Here is a 14875-nt window from a genome sequence, read left to right as displayed (position 1 = left end):
AGGCCGAGCGGGTGGGCCGAGCGGGTGGGCCGGCTGAGCACACGGGTGGAGTGTGCGGGCCGGGCGAGCGGACGGGCCTCCCTGCTAAAGCGTGCGGGCAGAGCGAGCGGGCGGCCTGAGCCAGCAGCCTCCCCTCTGCGTGAGGCGTGCAGGCCCAGCGCGGAGGCTCAGCGTGCAGGCCGAGCGAGCTGCCAGGCCCCCGGGCCGTGCATAGAGGCCGGGTGAGCGGGATCGAGCGTGCGAGCCCGGCTGAGCGTGCAGAACAAGCCTGCGGGCTGAGCGAGCAGTCGGCCCCCCTGTGCCGAGGGCGGACGCTAAGCGCGCGGGCTGAGCGAGCAGGTGGGCCCAAGATGGAGCGTGGAGGCCGGCCAAGCGTGCAGACTGAGTGCGCAGGCTAAGTGAGCAGTTGGAGCCCCATACCAGGCGTGCAGGCTAAGCACAGAGGCTAAAACCCCAAGCCATGCCATCTGGGGTTGGGGGTCAGCCCCCGAGCCGTGCCATGTGGCCCCCCAAGGGCCATGCCATGTGGGTCTAGCCGGCACAGTGTACGCGCCCCAAATAGCACCCCGGCAGCAAGGCTGGCACCGGGGCGTCTCCCTGCTGCCTTTGCACCCCAGCCAGCCCTTTCGGAAGGGCATCCCGCACCCTGTTTGGCTGTGGGGTGCCAGGCAGGAGGGGTCTCGCTCCCCTGCCCACAGGATGCTGGGGGGCGCTGGCAGGATGACATCCAAGGGTCGGACTCCAGCCCTGGCTCTACTTTGGAGGGTCCCCCCTTCTCTGGGAGCAGTTTTGAGGGTGTCGGGGTCCTGGTGAGGCTGTGGGGGGTCCTGGAGGTGTGCCCCTACCTGTGATGTGGGGCAGGACCTGGAGGATGCTGTGCAAGTCGTCCATAAGGACAGGCACTGCAGGAAGGAGAGTGATGAGCAGGAAGGAGGGGGGCTACTCGCTTCAGCCTTCTGCCTAATACAGCCTGACATCCCGCTGGCCCTGGGGTCCTTAACCCTCCTCTGTTTTCTTTTTATCTCTACAGGACAAGAAACTGCGGATCTTTGACCCCCGAGCCAGCCCGACTGCCTCCCAGGTACTGTCCCTCCCGGGTGCGCTGGGCAACATGGTGCAGGCAGCCCTGCCCGACCGGGGTGCCTGCTGCCTGCTGTGGGGTGGGCTTTGTGCCCCAAACTGTCCCAGCCCTGGCACAGCTTGGGAGAGGTGCCAGTGGCAGGGGCTGAAGGCAGGGGGAATGGGGCTGCCTCCTCCTCGGCCCCAGTGGAGTTAGGGCACAGGGGATCCCTACCCTCCCACCAGGGCCAGCGAGCTCCTCTGGTGCACTGGCATGCTGCTGCTGGGGCTGTCTGCCTGCGGGCAGCAATCCTGAGCCCTGCAGGCAGCGATCCCAAGCCCCGTGGGCACAAGGGCTGTGACGGGACTTTGGGCTCCCAGGCTCTGCACCGCCATGCAGGAGCTGGGCAAAAGGCTCTTGGGGATGAGGACCTGCCAAGGGTGAGGGCTGGGAGGCTGGATCCGCACAGCTCAGCAAATAACAGCGATTAGGAAATAAGTAGAGGACTTAAGCCTTGACGTCGAGTTTAAACAGCCTCTTATTAGAGGCTTCCTGTGGCTTGGGGGCTCTGGCTGCCAGCGGCCGCCATCCCTCACTGCAGAAGGGGCTGGAAGCCTTTGGGAGGGGAGGGATGCAGCGGAGAGCAGGGCCAGATGGCTGCAGCGGGCTCTGCCGCTCCTTGCGCCTCTCCCGCCTCTGGCGCATGCGTACCCATGGGCTCGGGAAGCCAATGGCCTCTGGTGCCTGTGCCTGGGCATGGTGGCAACCCCGGGCACCAGCTGGAGGGAGCTAGTGCTCCAGCATCGCACTGCACCAGGACTCTCCTGCTGCCAGCTGCCCCTGGGTAGAGCCTGGGCACTGAGCTCCCATAAGGGCCCTGGGTGCTTTCTGCAGGTACAAGTAGTGCTCTGACCCTTCAGGCAGCCTTATAAATACAACAACACAATATATAAATATAAACCCAGCGGTTCCACATGCAAGTGAGCCAGGGCAAAGTGCTCCCAGCACAGTGGCCCCCACAATGCTCCCCTGCTCTGGGTGCCACTTGGTGTGGCTGCAAGGTGCCAGTCTCTGCTCCCACATTCATCCTGCGCCTATCCACCGATGGCCCCAGGCGCTGCTCCCCTCCCCGCCTGCCCCCCGCTTCTCCCCCTGCCAGACCTGTCGACTTGGATAACGGAGTTTCGGCAAAGCTGCGAGCATGATGGGCTTGAGCCAAGTCTCCTGGGGAGGGTGGACTCTGTCTCGCTGAGCTATTAAAAATAACGTGTGAATGATGGTGGCTGTTCAAAGCAGGCAGCTCACTTCCCTCCACTGCCGTCTGATCCAGCCCCGGGGCCGGCGCTCGGGGTTTGCCAAGAGAAATATGCACCTTCGCTGCCGCGGCCGAGCGCTGCCGTGCCGCAGCCCTAACCCCAGCCGGCTGAGAATTGATGAAGATGTTTAGTCTTGGAGAAGTACTGTGCTGAAGGGGAAAACTTTAAAATGCCATAAATCCTCTGGAAGTTTGCTCAGGGCTTGCTTAGCCAAGAGGAATAACACTCCTGTGTTTTGTTTTTTCTTTTTTCCCCGGTTGCTGGAGGGCCGGGTTATTTGGAAAGGTTCCTTCTCCCCTGGGCCAGCGCGGTTACAAAACCGGGTGATGCTGGGGCCGCCGTACCGTGCCAGCACCTCGCGAGCTCCCAGCTTTGAAGTCACCTGTTTTTTTGCAGCAGTGAGCGAGGTGAGCGGTGCGATGGGTTTTCCAGCTGGGCTGGCCCCTGCGGCGCCACGGGCTGGGCTTCCTCCACAGCAGGCGAAGGGCTCAGGCTCCGCACCACCGCTGGCTCACCCCAGTCCCTTTGCAGCACATGGTGCTGAAGCTGGCCTCAGCAGAGGGCTGCTCCTCTGGGTGGTTTTCTTAATTTGCTGAGCCTGCCTCATTAAACTGTTCCTTTTTTTAGAGCAGGGGGAAAAGGATGAGAAGGAGCTAAAATAAGAGACTCGGGGAGGAGGGGTCGCCGCCATGGTGCCGTGATGCCCGATGCTGCTCTCAGGTCTTGTGGATGCAGCACGCAAGGTGCTGGGGACCAAGGATGGATGGCAAGGAAGGTGACTGGCAGGCTGCCCACTCCCTGCGGCCGTGCCCCCGGCAGGGGCCCGAGCCACCCCATTCCTGGTTACGTCCATGGCAGCTATTTTGAGCACGTTGCGGCAGCGGGTAGGAGCGTGTGACACAGCGAGAGCAGCGTGGCCAGGGTCTGGCTGACCCTGCAGCGTGGCTCGTACGTACCCGAGGCCATCATTTCCCTTGGGAGAGCAATGGCCTCATGTTGCTGGACCCCCAGCCGCTCATTGCTGCGTCTGGGCTCGCAACTGCAGTGGCCCCTTTGCGAGCATTAGGGCTGAGCTTGCACCCCATTGCTGCTCGGCGTGCCTCCTCAGTGCCCCTAAACTGGCAGAGGAGATGCCAGGGCCAGCCCTTTGCTGCAGTGGGTCCTGCTGTGCCTCCCCGTGCAGGCGCACTCCCCCTGCCTGGCTGGGTCTGGGTCCGAGTGCTGCTCTCCTTCTGGAGAGGTCCCGTGAGTCCTGTCCTCTGCCTTATCCCCTCCCAAGGCTGCGCTGCCCCAGCCACAGCCTGCCCTCCCCTCCCACGGGTGCTGGTGGTCACCCCCCTTGCCTTGACCCTCTCACTGGAAGCGAGTCACATCCTCTCCCTCGTGGCTTCGGCTCTGCCGGGGCTCAGTGCTTCACTGCTCCTGCCCTCGCCCACCCTGCAATGCCTGGGTAAACCCCACAAACTGTCCCTCCCGTGTCCTGCTGGGGACACTGCTGTGGAGGGACAGGGGACAGCGCTGAGCAGGGGGTCGGAGCACTGGGAGGGTGCCCATACACCAGCTGACGCCCCAGGTGGGTCACCAGGACCAGTACAAGGCAGCAATTTGGGTATGGCAGGGGGTACTAAGGTGGCATCTCTGCTTGCCCGCTCCCCCAGCCATCCTCTCCTCTGGGTCCTGGCAAGTTCCTGGGCTGGGTGCCCAGGCTTCCTCTCCCTGGGGCTAGTGGGGGCAAGATGGATGCACAGCACCCTGCCCGCACAGTGGGCTGGGGTCTTGCCTGTCCTCTAAAGCAGTATTCTCCAAAGCAGGGTGCACACAGCAATCTGTGGGGGTGCAGGGGAAAATATTAGACCTTCAGCTGTACATGCATATCATTTATACATCAATCAAAATACATCTGCTGGGGGGTGCATCCTCAAAAATATTGACTGATGGGTGTGCAACAAAAACACTTGGAGATGCTGCTGGCAAGAAGGGAGGTGGCTCATGGGAGCAGAAAGTTGCTACATGGGGAGGAACATCCCATGCCATGTGGGCATGCAAGCCAGTGCCCCAATTTGGTGTGGCAGAGCCGTGTCCATCGGACACAGCATTGCTCCGGGCCAGTGGCGTGCGGAGCCGATGGGCCGCATCCCACCCCCGCACGCTGCACGCTTGGGCGAGGGGCTGCATGCATCTGGCCGGCACCTGGCTCCCATTACGGGGCCAGGGCAGGCGCCGCCAGTGCCGGGTTGCGGGGCCACTGCCGAGCACGGCCAGTGTGGGATGGAGAGGAACCGGCTTCGTTCTCACGAGAAACTTCCCTTGCCGGCGTTTCAGCAGGACCGGGGGCGAGGGAACGGCCGTGCGCGCAGGACGAACGCACGCTCCTGCTCACATTTTAATGAGTGGGACCGGGGCTGAGGACGCCTGGGGACAGCTGGGAGGGTGTCCCCGTGGGTTTGTCCCCACCGTGGATTTCTCCCCCCACCTCGTGGGCCATGCCGATGCCTGGGAGCACCCCGGGGCTCGCAGCCCTCCAAGCACACCCAGTGCGGGGCAGGACAGTGCTCTCCCCCCGAGGCTGGGGGTGTCCCATCCCTGCCCATGGTCCCAGGGGGGGGAGAGGGACTCCAGCTTCTCTCCCAAACCGTGGCCACCATCCCATGGGCCACATCAGCCCCCGCCATGGTGGGAGAGTACGGCAGGGAGAGGGTCTCCACGGGCAGCGTGGCCGTGGAGGCAGGGCGATGCTGCGGCGAGGTAGAGATCCAGGCTGGGGTGACCCGGCTGTGCACACAGCAAGGACCCCACAGGCCCCGTGTGTCACCTCTGCGCAGGATCCGGCTGTCAGCCCAGGACCGGTTGGGGACTGCTCGTTGGGGAAAGGCGCATTAGGACATAGAGAGACTTTTAGCCTTCCTCCCCCCAACCCCATCGGCGCGGTATCCCACGCTGGGGTCACCCCGGGGGTACCTGACTCCCAGCCTCGACAGCAGCTTCCTCCAGGCTGGGGGAAGGTCCGCAGCATCCCACATTCCCAAGGAGACCGTGGGAAGCTTTGAAAAAGTTGGCCTGGCTGTGGGCTGCCTATTTATAGCACTGCACGCTCGGCGCTCTCATGCTTCTGTTCCCCAGCGTAGCTGCACGGGACTGTTTATATTTCCTCTGCTCTGCTTCCCCCTCGGCTGTCCTTCCCAGGAATGCCACTTGGTATGGCAGACATGGGGAAGTTGAGGAGGATTCGGGATGAGCCAGCGACATCACGAGGGATGCGGGCACGTGGGGGCACCGGCTCGCCTTCGCTGGGTGCCCTTGCCTCCTGCTGGGGATGGCCTCGGCAGCTCAGCAGGGTGCAGGCACGAGGGCGCAGGTGGGCGCTTCGCTTACCTGGGGCTGGGGTTCTGGGACGGCATTTCGGGAGCCCCCCAGCTTGCTGCCTGACCTGGGGCTCCTGGCAGGCTCATAAGAGGGCAAAAGTGGTTTGGGGATTTGATAACAGCCTCAGAGGAAGGCTTGCGGGGCTGGTGGCTGCAAGAAGAAATGAGATGCAGGAGAGGAGGGATGGGTGCTGATGGGTGCTGCAGTCTCCGCAGCCCACGTGGCGAGCAGGTCCCCCTTCGGCTGCCCAGGGAGGGAGGTCCTGCTCCCAGCCTGGCCCCATGCCTGGGCATCCGTGCCAAGGTGGGAGCCTCCACAGCCATAGGGGCTGTCCTGGTGGGAACCTGCTCACCTTCCTGCCATTGCTGGGCTGGCAGCATCCTCCGGGACAGGGGCTGGATGGAGGCAGAGGGCTGTACTGGCAGTGGGGTGGGAGAGGCAGAGCCTGCACGGTGCTGACGGTACCCAGCTCCCCAGGGCACCACGGCGATGCTGCCGTGGCCAGTGGGATCAGGGAGGTGGCATGGGCAGGAGGGGACTCACCCCAGTCCATCCCCACCATGACACAGACACCCCACACCGGGCAAGGGCCAGTGCTGGCAGCGTGATGGCTACCGGAGCATCACTGCCGCCATGTGTGGTGGCTGGGATCCCTGCGCTCCCCTGGGGGCAGGTGGCAGCTCAGGGTCTCCCCAAGCTCCGGGCAGAGACCAGGAGCAGGGCTGGCCTGGGAGAGGCTGCTCTGCTCTCCTGGCCAGCTCTGGAGTAACCAGGATTTGGCAGCGGAGGGAGATCACTCACATTCTTGTGCCGGGAGTAGGATGCAGTGCCATGGTTAACCCCCTTGGCTCCCCAGGAAGCCGTTCCCCCTGCCCCCCGCTGCCTCGTGGGGTTTGGGGGGAGCGATGGCTTCCCCCACATGCACGGACCCATCCTTTCAGTACAGGGAGGAGGTGTCTGTCCCTGGAGCCCACTGCAGTGCCCTGGGCTGGGGGAACCCTCCTGCCCTGGCACCCACTGGCAAAGGGAGGCTCAGCCTGACTCTGGTGCCTCCTGCACCCATGCAGCTTGCTTCCCACAGGGGACAGATGCCTGCGGTCTGCTAGCCATGCTCATGATCTGCTAGCCGCAGGGAGGGCTGAGCTGTTCTGGCCCCTGCCAGCCACAGGGTCTCCTCCAAGGGCAGAGCTGTGACCCACCCCCCACCCCAGCTACCTCCCACCCCTCCAGCCCCACGTCTCTGCCCTGGGCTCCCCATCTCCAGCTCTCCCTGCCCTGCATCCCAGCTGAGGGTAACTGCTCCCGCAGAGGCAGGGATCACCCTGGGGATCACTCTGGTGCCGGGGCAGTGTTTGCTTTGTGTCAGGCTCTCCCAGGCAGCCGAGGAGCCAAAGGCGGTCGCTCCCTGCGGGCAGCTGTTACCAGCTCACCCGGCCCCAACGAGGCATCACTGCCAACAGCTGCATCCGACATGCCGGCCGTGCTCCCCAGCGCTGGCCCCCCCACAGCCCCCTGCAGCGGAGGACTCCAAGGCCGCACCGGGAGCAGGGCTGGGGACCCCCGCCGTGGGTACCGGCACTGTACCCCAGCCTGCGCGGGGAGGGATGGGTTGAGATGGGGAGAGGGACAGTGCAGGGAAACCCTTCACATGCAGCCGATCCGGCTCTGAGAAGGGAGCACAAGCTCCCCCCAGCCTGTGCTGCCTAAAACCAGCTGGGCTGGACCCACACAATGGGTTGGAGGAGGCTGGGCTGCCTCAGTGCTGGCGTGGCCAGGGAGCTGGAAGGCCTCCTCGGCTCCCTGCGTGCCGGCCTGGAGCTGGTGGGCTCCTCTCAGCCTGCCAGGGGGGATGAGCAGCTCAGGAGGGATGCCTGTCCCTTGGGCTGCAGCTGGTCCCCTGCCCCAGGGACACAGAGGGATCCCAGCATCACCCTGGGCTGGGTGCCAGGGTGTCTGCCAGCACTAGGGACCTGCAGCAGCCCCACGGCCACCCCAGGGCTCTCGGCTGACCGAACCACGCTGGTGTCCACTGTTGGTGCCAGGCCACACCGCCCCGTCCCTGCGAAAACCCTCAGCACCAGGGGAGAGGACACAGGGCAGGAGTTCCCCAGGGACCCTCCCGGGACTGACTGTCATCTGGTCCCGCACGCTCACCTCTGGCAACATCTGCACAGCCAGGTGTCTGAGCCACCACCGAAAGCAGAGCGCCCCAGCCTCCCCGCATACTTGCTGCCATACGTACTGCTCACCCAGGATGGAACTAATGCAGAAAACATGGCCCCCGTGCCGCAGCCAGCACAACATGGGCTGTGAGCGGCAGCGACATCGCCCTGCCCTCTTCCAGCCATGCCGCCCGCCCCGGGGGGCTGCCGCCCACCACCGTCTCTCGGGTTCTGTGCTGGATGATCCAGAGGACCAGCGGTGCACGGGAGCCGGCGGAGCTGGCGCAGTTGGCTATTGAATCTCCAGCTGTTGAGTTTTGGCTGCCACAGCCACACGGCTCAGGTGCAGAAGTGCTCTCCTGGCCGACGAGCAGGCTGGCCCCGGCTCCCGGGGTTTCCATCTCTCTCGGCACCGATCCTGGGACGTGTTCCCTTCTCTAAGCCCTTCACCCCAGCCGGGAGCCGGCTCCTGTGCCAGCGTGTTGGAGGTGGGGGGACGGGCCCCTCCTGCCCCACATCCTGCCCCTGCGGCTGGGAGTGCCGGGCTTGGCTTGGCCAGCGCTGCCTCTTCCAAGTGAGCCGTGCTGGCTGGCGAGTGCCGTGTTTGTGCTGGCAAGGAGGCTTGCGTGCCGGAGCCAGGGGGAGGATGAGCTTGGCACCATGTGCCTTTTCCCGCCCCGGTGGCAGGTCTCTCCGGAGAGTGGGCATCCCTCTGGGGCTGGTGGCCGGGACCAGAGGAGGCTGCTCCCGAAGGGGCTTCTCTGGTTTGGTGGGGGGGGGGAGATACGGCACCTCTGCACACCCTCGCCCGCCTGCCGTGGTGGCAGAGCCTCGCTGGCAGTCACAGCGCGGTCGTGGCCGGTGGTGCGCAGTGCTCACACCGAGGGGGACGCAGCTCATGGGATGCGGCTTCTCTAGCACCGGGGTCAACGTGTGCATGCCAGCCTGTGGCTGTGGATGCCTGGGCACCCTCCTGTGCCCACCCTATCCCCCCCACCCCCACGCCGGGTCCCCCCTGCCCGGCACGGATGTGCCGGAAGCGCTGTGCTGGGTTTAGCTCTGGCAGAGCCCTCTGCTTTTCCATGCCAGCTCTGAAATTGTTAGCAGTCTTTTCTTGGCGCTTTGCAAATGAGAGTGAGGGGGCTGCGAGCGCTGCCTGCGCCATGGGGTGAGCGCTGGCTGCCGGCTCCCGCTGGGAAGCCGGGAACCACAGGACCCATCTGGGGGCCACATGGGAGCCGGCAAGCAGCCGCTGCTGGCCCTGTGGTTACTATTCCCCACCCGTTCCTCGGCAGAGCGGCACCGGGGCCAGTGGGGGGACCGGGCTGGAGACGGTGGGCAGGATGAGGCGGTGGTGTGGACTGGGGGGTCCCGGCCTGCAGGGAGCCCAGGGGAGAGGCGGAGCGGGGCTGCAGGGGCTTAGGGCAGTGTGGGGAGCGTGGCTGGGCTCAGTTTGCCCTGTGTTTCGGTAGCATCTGGACACACGAGGGGCACCCAGCTCCTGCAGCTGAGATTCGGCATGGATCGAGAGCCTGGGGATGCAGCTGGGGAAGTAAGTTCCTCTGTCATCGTGGCCATGGCCGCGGCCAAGCCTCTTCGTGTGCCTGCCAGCATGGAGCAGCTTCCTCGTGGCATGCTGGCTCCTGAGCCCCCTTGCCGGGTGTGGGGAGAGCCCCAGGGGGCCATCCCATGCCCCCTCACACTCACGTTAGCTGCTGCCACCCTCCGCTCCTCACCAGGAGCCAGGCCAGCCGCTCCACAAAGCAATCACGCTGGCACGGGCACAGGGTGGGGGCTCAGGACTGTCACCGCTTGCAGGCTGTCCCCGCTACACTGTCACCACAGGCATCTCTCAGAGGAGTCGGGAGCCAGCACTTGGCTCCATGCGCTTGGCCCCGGAGTGGTTCACGGCCACTGCTGGTGAAGCACGCGTCCCACGCAGCATTCCCAGCGCAGCCGGCGGCGATATTGACGGCCGTGTCTCTTGTGCCTTTGCAGAGTGTCCCGGGACATGAGAACAACAAGGATTCCCGGCTGCTCTGGATGGGCTCCAGCGATTGCCTCATCTCCGTCGGGTTCAGCCAGGTACGGTCCTTACCTGGAAGGTGGCTCTGATGCTACTGGGATGTCCCAGCCCTGCTCCCTGCGGCAGCTGTGCTGGAGCCCCAGGTGCTTTTTGGGTGGCCTGTCCCCCATGAAAGCAGGAGGTCCCCTCGCCAGGTGACCTGGACCTTGCTGGGGATGGAGGGAAGCTGGCTGGCAAGGGAGATGGTGCTGCAGGGCCGGCCGGACAGCCCCGGTGCCCACTGATGCCACGTCTGTGCCCCTGCAGATGCGGGAGCGGGAGGTGAAGCTGTGGGACATGCGGCAGTTCAGCAGGGCGATGCTCACCGTGGCGCTGGACACCTCGCCCGGGTAGGGACGGGGACTTGCCACAGGGTGGGAGGGCGGGCAGGGGGGATGCGGGGCAGCGCGGCGGGGATGCCATGGTCAGACACCCATGGGGAGCACGGTGGTGGAGCAGGAGGAGGCAGAGAGCTCCTGGCACTGGGACAAGGCTGGGGACAGCATGGCTGCGTCCCTGGCACCATTTGGGTGGGATGGGAGGGCAGTGGCAGTGCTGGGACTGGCACAGAGGTGTCCCCAGCAGCACTGGGATGGGACGGGCGCTCTATGGTGGGTGGTGGCACTGCTGGGGACAGCACCAGCAGTGTCTGAGGTGGCTGCTAGCTGGGTGGGCGCCTTCACTGAGGCGGCACGACAAGTTGTTGTGGGCAAGCGAATCCCTTTGGTACTGCCTGCGCTCTGGAGCGGCTCGGCCCTGACCCCCTGCTTACAGTGGGGCCACGGTGCTTTGTGCCATGGTGCCATGGCGGCTGCCCAGCCAGCCGTGGTGAGGCCGGCAGCAGAGCCGTGCTCACCGGGCATCCCTTGGGGAAGTGGAAGAGGAGTTTTTGTGGCCGTAAGGGGTCAGCGCCCCTTGTCAAGTAGCGATGGAGCCATCTCCTGTCTGTGGGGCACCGCTGAGGTGAGGAACACTCCGGTTGGACCCGGCCTGGCCTCTCCCACACCGCCCGGCGAGCTGGCTCGGCGCCGGCAAGGAAACAGGAGAAAGAGGAGGAGGAGGCAACACTTTCATCCCACCAGGGTGACGGGGTTTTGGGGCAAGGTCCTTACCCGGCTGTGCTGGAAGCTGCCAGCTCTCCCCAGAGCTGCTGGCAAAGCACAGGGATGCCGGGACCCTCGCTGCACATCAGGCTGGCTCCGTGGCGGGCTGGGATGCCAGAGCAGGCTGGGTGGTCGGCAGCCGCCGGGTGCTGATACAGGGCCTCTGGCAAGGAGCTGAGTGAGCCGTGACAGCGGGGCCGGCCCTTGGCCGCCCTGCCGGTATCCCCCGCGCCGAGGTGTCAGCTCTGAGCTGGTGTTGGTGGCAGCTGGGACTGACAGGAGGGGAGAGGATCGGCTGAGGGCACAGTGCGAAGGTGCTGGCACGGTGGCTGCAGGAGCAGCCCCAGGTGGGAGCAGGCAGGGAGGCTGACGGAGCATCCCTTGCCCTCCTGCAAGCTACTGGGGTGAGCGGCTCGCAGCTCTCCCGCTCCCCAGCTCTGCCGGCACAACAGGCAAAGGCAGCCATGGGGTTTCCACATCCAGCCTCGGTGACCAGACATCATTAGTGTCCAGAGTGAACACTCCTGCGGGAGGCGAGGGTACACAGCGTGCTGCAAGGGGACGCTTTGGGGTCCCTTATTGCTGCCAATGGAGAGTCCAGTGGGAATTACCCCAAATCCCACTGCTTCTCGCACCCCATGCGCGTGGGCCTCCCCGCCGGCGCTGGGCCGGGGCGAGCCAGCCCGGCTAAATTGGATGCAGACACCAGGCTGCACTCAGCCCCCTTTGCGCAGGCTGGAGTTATTTTGGCTGCCGGGTTTATCGGCCTCCAGGAATGCGGCTGGCGGGCGCTGCCTGCACGTCACGCCGGGGCTCTGCCGGGTTGCGGCTGCGTGGCGGGGCGATAGGGAGAGGGGCTGGGGGTAGCGGGGGCGAGCGGGGACCCCCCCTGCAGTGCCGGGTACCCGCCAAGGAGCGGGAGGTGCTTTTTTTAGGCAGCCACGCCAGGGCCGGCCTCGCTTCCAGCCCCAACCACTCCCCGCCTGTAAATCTCAGGGAGATGACAAATGGCGGAGGGGGATTTGGGCTGGCTCCCAGCAGAGGTGCCGAGCGGGGGCCCCGCTCTCCCTCCGGCAGAGCTGTCCCGGTCAGGGGCTGGTGGGGTGCAATTCTTGGGAGCCCCGGAGCCATGGCTAGGGCAGGGGGTGGAGGGTTTGGGGGTCACTGGGTCCCCCCCGGAGGCAGTGCCCGAAGAGAGGAGCTGCAGGCTCGGGTCAGGCTCGGTGCAGGGATGCTGCTGCTCCAGGGATGGCGGTTCAGCACCCTGGGGATGGTCGAGCAGCCGTAGGGCTGGGGTGCCTGTTGTGGGTCTCCAACGTGGCCGTGGGTGCCCAGCGTGGCTCATTGAGGACCGTCCGGCAGCACGGCCATGCCATGAGCCGCGCATGGGGAGCCGGGCGCAGCAGCAGCAGCTCATCGAGGCTTTTTGAGGAAGCAATCAGTGGGCGGGCAGGAAACTCATACCATTCATTACTGACGCCAGGCCGGCAGGAAGGGGAGCCTGCGTCCCCACCACCTCCCCACGGCATCCCCACCGCAGTCTGCCGCAGGGGCCTTTGCCCACCGAGCCTGTACCACGCATCCTGGGCACCCTGTGGCACCCCAAAGGGGACCATGGCATGCCCCGAGATGGGGGACACCCCCAGCATGCCCACCCCAATGCCCACAGCTGCACTGAACCCCATGGGGTGGCTGCACCCCTGCCCAGCAGGGGAAGAGGGCAGAGAATGGGGGGCACCAGCTCCATTCACCCCCACATCAGCAAGTGTGTTTTGGGGGTCCCCACGCCAAATCCTGAGCAGGCAAGATCTTTGTGACCGCGTAAACTTCATTTTCAAAGCACCCCAGCTGTGCCAGGCCATGCTCAGGAGCTGACACTCTCCCCCCCCAATGCCTAGACCCCCGAGGGAGCCAGTGGTGGGAGGGACAGGTGGCCATGGCCCCTCTCCATGCCATGGTCCTAAATGTGCCGCCTTCGGGTACCCGCCGCTCCCTTCAACTCGGGTTTTGTCTTCCCCCCCCCCACCCCGGCCCCCTTTAATTAGATCGAGGAGCAGCAGGGCAGGAGCCAGGAAGGGGCCTCAATAGGTTATTGTTGCCCTAAATTGTAACCAGCACCGGTGGGGTTGGGTTACCGGCTCCGACTCGGGGTCAGTGACCAGACCCCACTGCCGCGCGCCTGGCGGCCGGCACAGCATTGCCTGGGGCCGGTGCCGTCACCGTGCTGGGCCAGTGAGAACAGCAGCTCCCTTGTGTCACCGCATCTTTCAGTGTCCCAAAAATGTCCCCAGGGAGGCCAAGGGTGCTCGCTCGCCAAGCAGGGCTCGGGACTGCGGCTGGGTCGGTAGGGCTGAGGTGAGCGGGTCTGCAAAGGTCCCGGGGAGCCGTGTCCCCATGGCGTGTGCTGGCATTGGGCAGATTCCCCACGGGGCAGGACAGTGGTGGGGGCTGAGAAATGGGGACGGCCGCATCCCCACCGCCCTTCACGGTCCAAAGTCCGCCAGAGCTGGGAGGTGCCAGAGCCAGGACCTGCCCGTGGTGGGGAGCCGGCACGGCAGGATGTTTGTGGAGGGATTTGGGGCTGTTTGGCTCCTCCAGTGCTGGAGCAGGACATGGAGGGGCCTGGGCAGTTCCCCAGGGACACTGCGCAGGGATGCTCAGTCCCCACCCGCTGCCCCTGCCCCAGCCAAAGCCTGCAGCTGAGCCGGCTCTTGGGGACCGGGCTTGCAGCCCCGGCATCTCCCAGCCCCAGCCCTCGTGTGCACCAAGGCACACGACCCCACTGAGGCACGTCCCCCCACCATCACCCTGCCACCTCTCCCTGGTCACCAGCTGTAGTGGGACCTTGATGGCCGGGCCTGCTCCCATCCCGCCTGGCCCTGACACCCTGTGCACTGCTTTTTCCTAGGACTTAGCCCTTTTGGGTCGTGCTGGGTGTTTTGTGGGTCTCTGACAACACCCACCCCAGCAGCCAGGTCTCAGTGGCAGAGCCCTGAACAGGACAGGTCCATCCCTGTCCCCCTGCAGACCCCCTGTCCCCTCCCGCCACGTATGCCTGGGCTGGCAGCTGCTTGCCAGCAGCGGGGAAGGGGCTTTTCCTGCTACTCCCACTTGGCTGCCAATCTCAGACAGGAGGAGGGGGGAGAGGCCACCCCATCAGCTGCCACCCCAGTGGGACCTGTCCCTGTGGGGGTGAGATGCTCCAGGGCAGCCACACTAAGGGGGGGTTAATGCCGGGGCAGCAGCCCAGCCCCACCGCCTGCCCCAGTAATTACACTGTGTAAAAATAGCCTTGTGCCATGCGCGGCTGCTTGGGCGGGAAGGCAAGCACCCGCAGCGCCGAAATTGCTCCCAGATGGGCCATGGCTTCAGCCCACTCCCGCCACCGTGGCCAACCAGTGCTCCCCAGCTCCAGCCTCCCCAGCTTTCCAGTTAGACAGTGGTATTTCTGCCTCTCCACAAGCTCTTCCTGGCAACCGATGCTTTGCGGCAGTCCGTGGGGCCGTTGGACAAGCACACGCCTGCCTTCGCCCCAGGGGAGCGGGGATGGGGACCCCTGGCACCCAACACCGAGGCAGCCTGCCCCCCTGGGGCTCTACTCTGGCCGTGAGGACCTGGGGGACCCAGGGGACCAGACTTTGGTTTCCACGGGGCCAGGGATGTTTCTCTTGAGGCCGGAGACCTGCAGGCTTGCAGCCGTTGGGGTGCAGGCAGGATGCTGCCCGCGCCGGGCAGGGCTGGGGCAGCACTGGGGGCAGCAGGACTTGCCCTGGTGAAGCCAGCGGCTCCTCCCGTTGTGGTTCCCT

General features: G+C 65.3%; 1 protein-coding gene across 1 annotated transcript in view; it reads left to right on the top strand.

The window, feature by feature from the left end:
* LOC104831451 (coronin-7-like) overlaps window positions 1–14875 on the top strand; it is a 40993-nt gene that overhangs the window by 7060 nt on the left and 19058 nt on the right. Inside the window, exons 7-9 of the mRNA XM_010567039.1 lie at window positions 1031–1081; window positions 9900–9986; window positions 10234–10316. Coding sequence (XP_010565341.1) covers window positions 1031–1081; window positions 9900–9986; window positions 10234–10316 — 221 coding nt within the window. The remainder of the gene's footprint in view (window positions 1–1030; window positions 1082–9899; window positions 9987–10233; window positions 10317–14875) is intronic.

Source organism: Haliaeetus leucocephalus, unplaced genomic scaffold (genome assembly GCF_000737465.1).
Source record: "Haliaeetus leucocephalus isolate CR32 unplaced genomic scaffold, Haliaeetus_leucocephalus-4.0 Scaffold224, whole genome shotgun sequence".
NCBI classification, from domain to species: domain Eukaryota; kingdom Metazoa; phylum Chordata; class Aves; order Accipitriformes; family Accipitridae; genus Haliaeetus; species Haliaeetus leucocephalus.
This window is presented reverse-complemented; position numbering and strand designations above follow the sequence as displayed.